We start from the raw sequence: 13,326 nt of genomic DNA, 5'->3' as shown, positions 1-13,326 counted from the left end.
TTCCGCATTCAATCATGGCTGATCTATTTCTCCCTCCTAACCCATTCACCTGCCGTCTCCCCATAACTTCTGACACCTGTACTAATAAAGAATCTATCTGTCTTCTATCTCTCTCTCTCTCTCTCTCTCTCTCTCCTGTACTTTTTTCCTGATGACAGGAGTGCAATAAGAGTGTGGCACAGGGTTGTGTGGGTCTCTGTTGATGCTCACTGCCTTTTTGAGGCAGCGACTGCTATAGATTCCTTCAATGGTGCGGAGGTCAGTAGCAGTGTTGGACTGTGCAGTGTTCACCACTTTTCTCAATCTTCTGCATTTCTAGGCATTTGAACCAGGCTGTGGTGCAACAGGTCAATTTGCTCTCTGCGGTACACCAGCAGAAGATCAAGAGAGTATTCGGCGACATACCAAATTTCTTCGGTCTTCTAAAGAATTAGAGGCATTGATGGGCTTTCTTTATGATTACATTGATTGTTGGGGCCAGGACAGATCTTTGGATATAAGTACACCCAGGAATTCTCTCCACCACTGTTCTGTCATGTAATGTGGTAAGATATTTGATATAAAAGGAGAGACCCAGGAAGATTATGAGGTACTTGATAGAGGTGTTTGGAATCATAAAGAGTTTTGATAGAGTAATTAAGGAGAAACGACTGCCGGTAACAAGCCAGAGAACAGCTGACAGGTCATGAGATTTCACCTGATGAAACACTGGTTTTATTGGATTGATAATAACATGCTAGGACAAATGCTGCCCTTGTGCTTCAATACACATAGAAACATAGAAAGTATGTGCAGGAGGAGGCCATTTGGCCCTCGAACCAGCACTGCCATTCATTGTGATTATGGCTGATCATCCACAATCAGTAACCATTGCCTGCCTTCTCCTCATATGCAGCAAACACCACACCCAAGGGGAGAGCCAGCCCCTGCTTACAAACCGACCAGCCAGTCCTGACCATAGACTCAATGGACACACGGAGAATCCTGTCTAAGGTCAACCCGTGGAAAGCAGTCGGACCCGACAACACCCCAGGACGTGTGCTCAAGGAATGTGCTGAGGAGTTAGCAGATGTGCTAACAGACATCTTCAACATCTCCCTTAGTCAAGCCATTGTCCCCACATGCCTCAAAACTTCCACAATAATCCCAATAGCAAAGAAACCAGTTGTTGCCTGCCTAAATGACTGTCGCCCTGACCCCAATAATAATGAAGTGCTTTGAACGCCTGGTGAAACCTCACATTACTGCCAGCCTCCCCTCATCGTTAGACCCCCTCCAGTTTGCCTATCGCCCCAACCGTTCTACAGAAGATGCCATCTCTACCACGCTGCACACAGTACTCACTCATCTGGAAAACAAAAACACCTACGCCAGAATCCTGTACATTGACTTCAGCTCAGCTTTTAATACCATCATCCCACAGAGACTTGTGGAGAAACTAACCCTGCTGGGCCTCAACACCACCCTGTGTCACTGGATCTTGGACTTTCTGACAGAGAGACCGCAGTCAGTCCGTGTTGGCAAGAACACTTCAGGCTCGATCACGCTGAGCACCGGCTCCCCTCAAGGCTGTGTGCTCAGCCCGCTGTTGTTCACACTGCTCACACATGACTGTGCTGCCAGATTCAGGGACAATAAGATCATAAAATTTGCGGATGACACAACAGTGGTGGGACTCATCAGCAGAGATGACGAATCAATGTACAAGGAGGAAGTAAAACAACTAGTGGACTGGTGCGGCAACAACAATCTAGCATTAAATGTCGACAAAACAAAGGAGATGGTTGTCGACTTCAGGAGGGCGCAGCCAAAACACACACCCCTCAACATCAGTGGCACCACAGTGGACAGAGTGGAGAGTATTAAGTTCCTCGGAGTGCAAATTACAGACAGTCTCACCTGGCCCAGGAACAACACTGGGATTGTCAAACGGGCCCATCAGCGACTGCACTTCCTGAGGAAACTCAAACAAGCCTCACTCCCCACCAACATCCTCAGGACTTTCTACAGGGGCACGGTGGAGTCTGTACTCATGTACTGCATAAACACGTGGTACTCCAACTGCAACTGCTCAGACAGGAAGGCTCTGCAGAGGGTAGTGAGGGGAGCAGAGAGGATCATTGGCGTCTCCCTACCCTCGGTACAAGAACTGTTCCAGAGCCGCTGTCTGAAAAAAGCTCTGAGAATAGCTAAGGACAAACTGCACCCCCTCCACACACGCCTGGATCTCCTGCCATCAGGCAAGAGATACCGTAGCATCAAAGCCTGGACTACAAGTGCTAAACAGCTTCCTGCCACAGGCTGTGAGGCTGCTAAACAGTCACTCTGTACTCACAGTCACCTGATTCTGCGGCTTTGCACTGACATTTTAATAACTCTGGCACTGGCCACTCAAATCAGCTGCCCTGGACATTTTAATGATTGGTTTTACTGTATTTTAATGTTGCTGTTTTACCTGCTTTTAACTATTTATACAGTTTCATCAGGGACAGGATTGTTTTTTATTGATAGTGTGAAATGTTTTAAGTTTCATGTGCGATGCTCCTGGGAAGCGTCTTCTCATTTTGCACTGTGCAACTGTTGCTTTGCAAGATGACAATAAAGGTTGATTTGATTTGATATCCCTTGATTCCGCTAGCCCCTGGAGCTCTATCAAACTCTCTTTTAAATTCATCCGGTGAATTGGCCTCTACTGCCTCCTGTGGCAGAGAATTCCACAAATTCACAATTCTCTGGGTGAATTTTTTTTTCTCATCTCAGCTTTCAATGGCCTCCCTTTATTCTTAGATTATGGCCCCTGGTTCTGGACTCTCCCAACATTGGGAACATTTTTCCTACATCTTTAATTTTATATGTTTCTATAAGTATCCCTCTCATCCTTCTAAATTCTACAATTTTGTATTTGTCTGTAATTTGAGTTGTAGAAAATGCAGGTGATTTGACATGTTTTAGAGATATTATGATGAGGAAGGAAGATAAGCTCAGAAGCAAATAACAGTGCAGTATTTGTGTGTGATTCGTTATTATAAATGTAATCTTTTACAATTTCTTCATAGATTTCGTGTTACACATGTTGATCCAAAAACACGTTCCAGTAATCAAAAAGAGTTGCTTCCAGTGCCTCCAGAAAGTGCCAACACGATCAACACCACCCACTCAGATGACTGTGAAGTGCCAAACTCACCAACAAAATTGAATGAAAAAGAGGTGTGTAAAAATATTATGCAAATTGTACACTTCAATAATCAATGTGTTAATTTGCCAATTTCCAAGTTAATAGAAACATAGTATTTGATGTGAAAAAATGGCAAGTTCTTGTAAGGTCAAATTTGTATACAAGCATCTTCGCCTTTCAGTTCCTTGTTTCTACTTCTCTCCTTTTGTAGTTGATTGTAATCATGAGTGCCTGTAATTATGAATTCCTTCAGACACTGTTGTTAATTGATGCAATTTTTGTATAATATTTTCTTTTTGGTGATTTTTGCAGGAAACTGAAGCTTTGCAGAAAGTTGTTTGATGAGGTAAGGCATTTTAAAAACATTTTAAAACTACATTTAATACCATAATACTACATTTAATGCCATAATCATGTAGCAAAGAAGCATGCCCTTTGAACCAGAGTACACGCTGGCCATCAACTACCCACTGCCGCTAATCCCATCACAATCCCGTGTTTTATTCTCCTTGCACACCGATTAACTCCTCCCAGATTCTACTAGTAATCTGCACATCTGGGACAATTTACAGCAGGCAATTCTATCAAGCTCCATGTATTTCAGATGTGGGAGAAAACCCAGGAGAAACTCATAGTCAGGATTGAACCTTGATCATTGGAGCTATGCTATAACAGCTCGATGTTAGGCTGACACAGTGGCACAGCTTTAAACTTAACTGATATTGTATTATGGGATGCCTCCCATCGTCTTTATTTTATATCAGTAAATTGTCAATTTTTAACAAAATGAAAATCTCCATTTAAGCTGTGTAAAGATATTGCAGGCTGTTGTCCATTGTTGCATAAGATGTGTCCTTTATTCTCTAATCAATGTGTGTCCAAAGAACAGCAGGCAATATGAACATGGGATTTCATGAGATGCCCTTGATTGCACATGTTACTTAGCATTCACTGGCTGTTAACTTTATCCCATGACAAATAAATTTCATTCCAATATATAACATCAATGTTCCACTGATGTGAGACCATAGACAGCAAGCATACATATTATGTAGGAAGGAACTGCAGATGCTGGTTTAAACCGAAGATAGACCCAAAAAGCTGGAATAACTCAGCGGGACAGGCAGCATCTCTGGAGAGAAGGAATGGGTGACGTATCGGGTCTGAAGAAGGGTCTCGACCCGAAACATCACCCATTCCTTCTCTCCGGAGATGCTGCCTGTCCCGTTGACTTACTCCAGCTTTTTGTGTCTATCTTAAGCATACATATTCGCTTTAGTCAGTGGTTTTTATTCTTAATTCTGCTGTGTGTCTGCATTTGCGTCAACAGGGCAAATCAAAGAGTCACGGTATATCAAAACCATAAATATGATGATCTTTAATTTTGCAGAATTTAGCTGGTCATATTTCTATCCATTGTCCTTAGTATGCACTGATATTGATTAATCCTTCATTTAAATCAATAGGGTTAATACTTAAATTCTCTTCATTCTTGCCAGACAACTTGTCACAAGGTTAAAAGGAAACCACGGGTGAAAGGGAAGTAAAACTTTGTCATCCAGAATCACCTGAATGTGTAAACAGCCAACTAGTTTTTGTCTCAATCTCTCGTTTAACGCGACCAAAATAATTCTGAAACATTTCTTCCGCGATGACTTTTTCAATAAAATAAAGTCTTATATTTTGAAAACATAAAATTTCCTCCCAATGGGATAGATAAATTGGGAATATGTCATATACAGTTGATTTTCTGAAATATTCAGCAAAGTTATAATATATATATATAGTTAAACTGTCACATTTAATTGTGAGGTTTCCCTTGCTTTGCTTTATTAGTACAGAAACAATGCTATTTATTATGGAAGTGAGAGAAAAGAAACATTCGTGATAATTGGTTCATTTCAAGTAGCTTTCTCTGGGCTTCAATTTTCTTCACCACCTTTGTCACATGTCCAGAAGAGAGCAGCAAGGTTTCAAAACCCTGAAAGTGGCTATTTGCTCTTTAAACTTTTAAAGATTTAAACTTTACAGCCTCATCATCTGTACCATAACACAGATTTTAGGTCCACTCAGTTGTATGCTGCTTTGCAATAGCCACATTGAGAACAGGTTAACTCACTCACAGCCTGATCTCATTCTACACCCACCCCTCTCCAATCACCACTTCACACCTAATCACCCACACCCTCCGAGCTGCACAACATAATTTCTCCATCATCAACAATAAAAATAGAGGAGGTGGAGAGGCTTTTCAGAGGACAAAAAAGCCGGAAATCTCCAGGATCTGACAATGTTTCCCCCTCTACTCTTAAGCTCTGTGCCAAACAGCTGGCACCAGTATATACAGACTTTTTTAACCAGTCCCTGCACAGATGTACTGTCCCTGCCTACTTCAAAGTTTCCACTATTGTCCCTGCACCCAAAAAGGCAAGGATTACTTGTCTTAATGACTACAGGCCTGTCGCACTGACCTCTGTAGTCATGAAGACACTCGAAAGGCTTGTGCTGGCCAAGCTGAAAAATATCACTAACTCCCTGCTGGCCCCTCTGCAGTTTGCATATCGGACCAATAGATCTGTGGATGATGCAGTCAACTTGGGCCTGCACTTCATCCTACAGCACCTGGACTGCCAGGGGACCTATGCGAGGATCCTGTTTGTTGATTTTAGCTCTGCATTCAACACCATTGTGCCAGAGCTACTACACTCCAAACTTTCCGAGTTGACTGTGCCTGAACCCCTCTATCGGTGGATCACCAGCTTCCTGACAGACAGGAAGCAGCATGTGAGGCTGGGACAGCACATCTCGGACGCACAAACGCTCAGCATAGGAGCACCGCAAGGCTGCGTACTCTCACCTCTCCTCTACTCTCTCTACAACAATGACTGCACCTCCACTGACTCCTCTGTCAAGCTTCTCAAGTTTGCGGATGACACAACCCTGATTGGACTGATCCAGGATGGGGAGGAATCTGCCTACAGACAGGAAGTGTCACAGCTGGCATCCTGGTGCCGTCGCAACAACCTAGAGCTCAATGCTCTTAAGACAGTGGAATTGATTGTAGACTTTAGGAGAGCTCCCCCTCCCCTCACCCCACTAACCATCAACAACACCAGCACATCTGTGGAGTCTTTTAAGTTCCTGGGAACCATCATCTCCAAGGACCTTAAGTGGGGGTCTACCATCGACTCTACAGTCAAAAAGGCACAACAGAGGATGTACTTCCTACGAAGGCTGAGGAAGCACAATCTGCCACAGGCAATGATGGTCCAATTTTACACGGCCATCGTAGAGTCTGTTCTCACCTTCTCCATCATGGTCTGGTATGGCTCAGCCGCCAAGCACGACACCTGGAGGCTGCAGCGAATCGTCCGATCAGCAGAGAAGGTTATTGGCTGCAACCTTCCCTCCATTAATGAACTGTACACTGCAAGGGCCAGGAAGCAAGCGGGCAAGATCAACTCTTACCCCTCTCACCCTGGCCACAAACTCTTTGAATCACTTCCCTCTGGAAGGCGACTCCGGATTTTCAAAGCTGCCACAGCCAGACATAAAAACAGTTTTTATCCACGAGTAGTTGCTCTACTCAACAGCCAAAAATCTGTAGCCTCCCTTTGATCTGGTATTTTGTTGGTTCACGTGCTTGATCAATGGTGTTTTATCATTAAAGTTTCATTATTATTAATGTTTAGTGTTTTCTGAGTCATTCGTAACTGTTACTGTATGTCGTGTTGTTACTTGTGGGCAGAGCACCAAGGCAAATTCCTTGTATGTGAATACTTGGCCAATAAACCTACTTACTTAAGGATTAATAATTTGCCTGTTTCCCAACTCCTTGTGGGTCAGGAGGAGTTGGATGTCCACAGGTTTCCCTAACTGGTGGAGTACGTCAGGGCAGTGTACCAGACCAATAAATGCTCCATCAATGACGTTTTATCATAATGATAGACATGAGGATGTTTGCTGAAGATTCACACTATTCACTTCCATTCGCAACTCCTTTGCAAATGATGCTGCCTATGCCTGTTAGCAATAAAACCTGGACAACATTTATTTGGACATGGGCTAATACATGGCAAGTAACAATTGTGCCACAAATGTGGCAGACTATGGTCATCTCCAACAAGGGAGAGTGTAACCACATACTCTGAAGATGTATGCTTACTTGCAACGATTGCAATGATCCTGGAACCTAAAGCCCATACCTCACTATCCTATCAGTCATGTATTCATCTGACTATATCTTCTTCCTTTCCACTCACTCACTCAAGAAATTATTCAAGATTCTGAGGTTCTGCTCCACAAACCTGTCCCTGAACTCTTGTTGCAAACTATTATCCCTTCACTCCCCCTTCTCCCGACTCCCAGGCAAGAGGTATGGAAGTGTGAAAATGCACACCTCCAGATTCAGGGACAGTTTCTTCACAGCTGTTATCAGGCAACTGAACCATCCTACCGCAACTAGAGAGCAGTCATGAACTACTGTCTACCTCGTTGGAGCCCCTTGGACTAACTTTGATCGGACTTTACTGGCTTTGTTTTGCACTAAATGTTATTCTCTTTATCGCGTACCTGTACTGTGAATGGCTCAATTGTAATCATGTATTGTCTTTCATGTATTGACTAGTTAGCACGCAACAAAAGCTTTTCCCTGTACATGTGACAATAAACTAAACTCAACTCTATCTGTCATTAGTATCAACATGTACCATTGCCACTGGCTGTTCACACTCCCCCTTCAGAAAGTCCTGAGCTGCTCCAGGTCATCCTTGACCCTAACATCAGGGAGGCAACAAACTATTCTGGAGTCTGAGTTTAAGCTAAAGCAACACCCATCTGCACCCTTCCTCCCACTTACAATAGCATTCTTTAACACAGTCGCTCGCCTAGTTTTGTTTCTCTCCTACCCCACAACAGACCCTTCTGCTACTGTCTTTTCCCCTGGGAGGCCATATTGTTTAATAAATATGGAATGTGTTACAGTTTTAGAGGGAAATTATCATAAGGGACTTTTGCACTGACTGCCTACTACTCTCTTTCTCTCTACCCATCTACTCTCTTTCTGGACCTGCAAACTCTTTTCAAAGTCAAGGTTTCAAGATTCAAGTTTATTGTCATGTGTCCCTGATAGGACAATGAATTTCTTGTTTTGCTTCAGCACAACAGGACATAGTAGGCATGACTACAGAACAGATCAGTGCCATTATATACCATTATATAAATATATACACACATGAATAAATAAACTGATAAAGTGCTATTAATGTTCAGAGTTTTGTCCGAGCCAAGTTTAATAGCCTGATGGCTGTGAGGAAGTAGCTATTCCTGAACCTGGTTGTTGCAGTCTTCAGGCTCCTGTACCTTCTACCTGAAGGTAGCGCGGGGAGATGAGTATTTGGTCAGGATGGTGTGGGTCCTTGATGATACTGCCAGCCTCGATGGAAGGGAGGTCAGAGCCGATGATGGACTGGGCAGTGTTTACTACTTTTTGTAGTCTTTTCGTCTCCAGGGCGCTCAAGTTGCCGAACCAAGCCACGATGCAACCGGTCAGCATGCTCTCTACTGTGCACCTATAGAAGTTAGGTTAGTTTATTGTCACATGTACCAATTAAGGTACAGTGAAATTTGAGTTACCATACAGCCATGCTAGGTGAAAAGCAACAAGACACATAACCACATAAAAGTTAACATAAACATCCACACATTCCTCACTGTGATGGAAGGCAATAAAGTTCAATCTTCATCCGTTGTTCTCCCGTTGGGGTGATCGAAACTCACGCATCGGGGCAGTTGAAACTCTCTCCGCAGCATGGAGCTCCCGAGTCGACCTATCCTTAGCAGAGACCGCGGGCTTCACGATGTTAAAGTCCACAGGCAAAGTGATCGCAAGCTCTGCGATGTTAATGTCCCGTAGACTCCCGCGGCTTGGTCTCCAGGAAAGGCCGCGCCACTCGACGATGTTAGGTCGCAGTGGGGACGGATATACGATACGGAAAAATATCGCATCTCCATCGAGGCAAGAGATTGGGGGAAAAAAAGTTTCCCCCAACCCCCCCACACACACATAAAACAATCCAAGGAACACTAAAACATACTTTTTTTTAAACATTTAAAATAACAAAAAGAAGGAAGGACTGTTGGTGAGCAGCCACTGCTGGTGGCGCCAACTGGTGTTTCATGTCCAGGTGCGACAAAGGTTCACCTGTATCTCCTCCAACCTCATCTACTGCATCCGCTGCTCTAGATGTCGGCTGATTTACATCGGGGAGACTAAGCGTAGGTTGGGCGATCGTTTCGCCGAACACCTCCGCTCAGTCCGCAATAACCTACCTGAACTCCCGGTGGCTCAGCACTTCAACTCCCCCTCCCATTCCCAATCCGAACTCTCTGTCCTGGGACTCCTCCATTGCCAGAGTGAACAACACCTGAAATTGGAGGAACAGCACCTCATATTCCGCCTGGGTTGCTTGCGTCTGGATGGCATGAACGTTGAATTCTCCCAATTTTGCTAGCCCTTGTTGTCTCCTCCCCTTCCTTAACCCTCGAGCTGTCTCCTCCCATCCCCCCACCCTCGGGCTCCTCCTCCTCCCTTTTTCCTTCCTTCTCCCCCCCCACCCCCCATCAGTCTGAAGAAGGGTTTTGCCCCGAAACGTCGCCTATTTCCTTCGCTCCATAGATGCTGCTGCACCCGCTGAGTTTCTCCAGCATTTTTGTGTACCTTTCATGTTTCTATGTTGGTTTTTGCTCCTTTTAAAAAATTCCAGTTTAAATTCCATTTGGAATATTTTGGAGGACCAAGAATCAAGATGTGGAACTAAGAAGTCTGATTTGAAATTGTAATTTCTTTAACTGCTACAGAAATTTAACTCTTTAAATCGAATAAAGAACAAAGATATGAATTAAATCCTGTTTAGTTGCCAATAATTAGTGGTTTAATTTTTTTCTGCTCTTTTTTTTAACTTATCTCAGCAGTTGAAATCACGTCAAGAGCAGACAAGAGGTGTTGCACGTTCCTGAATGAAAACCAAAATATGAAATTGACTTTGCATCGAACTGTATAGAAGTGGTCTTTTTAAATGTTTCCAGTATTTTTTTAAATGTTGTATGGTTATCCATATGAAAAATTAGCAGAGGCCAAAACATGTAAAAATATATTTTTAGTCATGAATCATATATGTATTTACATTGGTCAATATACTTGCTAGAAATATTTTGCCGTCATTTTGAATTCCTTTACATTGAACTCATTAATGCCTCATGGTGGGGCAGAGATGGTTTGGGAATGTAAAACATTTTTTATATTGGAATTAACAAATATCATTTATTTCCATTTGTAATAGAAGCAATTATAATATAAATCTTATGTATTCAAGAAAGCTTTATTTCTGCTATTTAAACTGGATAATTGAAATGAGGTGCTGTAATCTGCCGTGGTGCTACAGAAGGAGATAAATCAGCAAGATTACCGTTTGTGGCTCCACGATCTTGACGTTTCTGCATTTACATTTGTTTGACTTATTCTGAACAAGAACATGGAATTTACTCTTTCCCCTTCTGTGTTTCAAATATAGAAAATTAGTCTCTTCGTTTCAAAAAATCAATTAATTGAGGTACCAAAGGGCATATCATTCTCATGAAATTTCAGTAAGAGTTTGAGCGAATTGAGGCAATTTGGATAAAAAGGTGGTGGGAGGGAGAATTAAATATAAATGCTTGAGAAACTCAGCGGGTGTGGCAGCATCTACGGAGAGAAGAAATAGGTGACGTTTCGGATCTCGACCCTTCTTCAGACCAATATAAAGTAACATCTTCTAATATGCGTGGACTTGCAAAGATGTGAATCCAAAACATGTATGCTTTCCTGCATGAAAATGTTAATGATGGTATTCTGGCTCAACCTTCAAATAACTGGGAAATGCGTGGACTTCTTTTCAAATAATATTATACAAAATACCGGATGGGTCATTGCAGCTCCATGTTTACTTTAATAATTTAATAGTTTTTGATGTAGTGAAGGGAACATATTTGTGCTGTAAGGTAAAGTATGATTTTCTTCACAAGTACACCCTTGTGAAGAAAACGTTTTAAATTGATGTGGGTGTTAAGTAATAGGCAAAAAAATGGATAAGAAATATACCTGAATAGATGAAAAATTAGTTTTCTTAGCTCAATAAAGTAAAATTGACCTGTTAGTTTATAAATCATGTCTAGCTAACCATTGCAAAATGCTAATGGAGTACAACTATTTGAAAATGCAATGCTGCTTATCAAAATAAAAAGCTGCTTTTATTTAAACTCCATGCTCTTGACACTAGCAAAAAACAAAAAAATGTGTAGTTCTGTCATTCCAATTTGTAAATCATAAGCACAAGACCCAATCTAGTTAATTTTCAACAGGGTTGATACTCAAATACTAAAATTGACATTTAAGTCTTCAATTCCCTTGAGCTCCAACAGTCGATTTGCTGACTAATGGCTTTTCCTGGAAAGTGTGATCACTTTGGACATGATGTATAAACATCAAGCATAGTGATGTTGCCCTGCTTGGAACATTTTCTATTGGTAGTCACTGCAGAATAAAATATGAAGGGGAAATGCCAACTAGTCGAACTGCTGGAAGGTGGGTCAAGCAGCATCTGTGCACCAAAATGAGCAGGTGATGTTTTGAGTTGCGATCCTTCTTCAGTTTGTTTTCCTTTCCCCTCCAAGTTTCCAACATCTAGTCTTTTGTATTTCCATTTGCTAACTGGTCATGTTGCTGAAGGAAAAAAAAGGCTAAAATACAAGGAGTATCAACAATTAAAATCGTGACACCTTTTAAGGAATGGAATGTTTCTGTGGTGGCCAATCTTACAAAAACGAGGGTGCAAAACTCTTCTGTGTTGCACCACAGCCATTACAATAATTGTTCACGACTCATTATCCTGACATTGTAAAATCGTACCAAGATATGTTTATTTAATGTTTACATTGTATTTATGTGCAATAAAGTTTCTTTAACATTTAGCTCCCATCCGCTGGTACTGCGCACATATGGTAATATGGCAGCTTTTATTGGATTGCAACATTATATCTTGCAGTACTTGGTATTCTGATCTGCTTCTCTAGCTGTGCAGAAATAGAATTCAAGTTGTTGAAATGTGTTCTGGAAAAATACACCATTAAGACATCAAATGTGTGATTGTAGCACATGGGTTCAGAATTGTTTTTTGCATATGGTTAATTGACCTGACCAAAGGAACCTTTTGGGCGAACAATCGATATACCAGTGAACTTAACAACAATAACTTTTCATTTAGCATTAACAGTTTCAGGACATTCTTTGGGAGTAAATGAAAATATATGGTGTCGTGCAAATATTAAAGTTACCTTTTAAAAAAAAAAGCTGTGGCAATGTGTTCTGTGTAACATGAATCATTTAATAATAATCGAGCTGTTTTATCCTTGGGTGGTACCCTTGAGGAATAAACTTCAATTATGTGGATTCTAGGATTGTTCTTTGTGCAATATTCATTTTTTAAACCTTTTTGTTGTGACGTACTAACTTTATGGCTTTACATCCATTTTTTTGGAGGCTTATTTTGCATACAGTTTTTCTTTGCAGATTTGTAAGTGTTCTGTATACTTTGGCAGGTTTACTTTTTAAGCATCCTATCATGCTTCTTGAATATATCACAAATGTTAAGTTCAGGAGTAGCTTTTGTGGGTGGGGAATGCAGGAACCATGCAGGGAGGGATCAATTGAAACCTTGATTCTTCTTGGTGCTGTGCCTGCATTGGTTAGTAATATTTTAAATCTACATTTAAAACTACATTTTAATACATGAAATGTCTCTTGTTTATGCAAATGTTCAATAAAATATTGTTGCTCTAGTCTAATTGGATATTGCGACGAGGTTCTTCAAATAAATTCACTAATCCTTTAGTAGAAAATGCAAAAGATTTGGATAAGATCTTAAACTAGCCATTTTCAATGCCTTATTCTTAATAGAATGCTATTCTAATCAGAAATGAGTGATTGAACAAATTGGATTACATTGCTGCAATGGAGTTAAATTAGAGTAAGCTGTGTAATGTCAGAATCCTTTTTGAATCTGTTATAAAAGATGTAATGGCAGGAACCTTAGAAAACGTCACTGGGATTGCAAAAA

General features: G+C 41.5%; 1 protein-coding gene across 2 annotated transcripts in view; it reads left to right on the top strand.

Moving 5' to 3' along the window:
• The window catches only part of rell1 (RELT like 1), a 66,584-nt gene extending 53,530 nt beyond the window's left edge, over window positions 1-13,054 (top strand). The window contains exons 6-8 of one of the 2 annotated variants that reach the window (XM_033026743.1): window positions 3,057-3,207; window positions 3,488-3,521; window positions 10,145-13,054. In XM_033026743.1, the coding sequence (XP_032882634.1) occupies window positions 3,057-3,207; window positions 3,488-3,517 (181 nt within the window). In that variant the 3' untranslated portion in view covers window positions 3,518-3,521; window positions 10,145-13,054. The remainder of the gene's footprint in view (window positions 1-3,056; window positions 3,208-3,487; window positions 3,522-10,144) is intronic. The other variant, XM_033026752.1, reaches the window with a different exon arrangement.
• Window positions 13,055-13,326: the final 272 nt, after the last annotated feature.

The sequence above is a fragment of the Amblyraja radiata genome, chromosome 1 (genome assembly GCF_010909765.2).
Source record: "Amblyraja radiata isolate CabotCenter1 chromosome 1, sAmbRad1.1.pri, whole genome shotgun sequence".
Lineage (NCBI taxonomy): Eukaryota > Metazoa > Chordata > Chondrichthyes > Rajiformes > Rajidae > Amblyraja > Amblyraja radiata.
The sequence above is the reverse complement of the archived record's forward strand: the minus strand, read 5'-3'. Positions and strand labels throughout refer to the sequence as shown.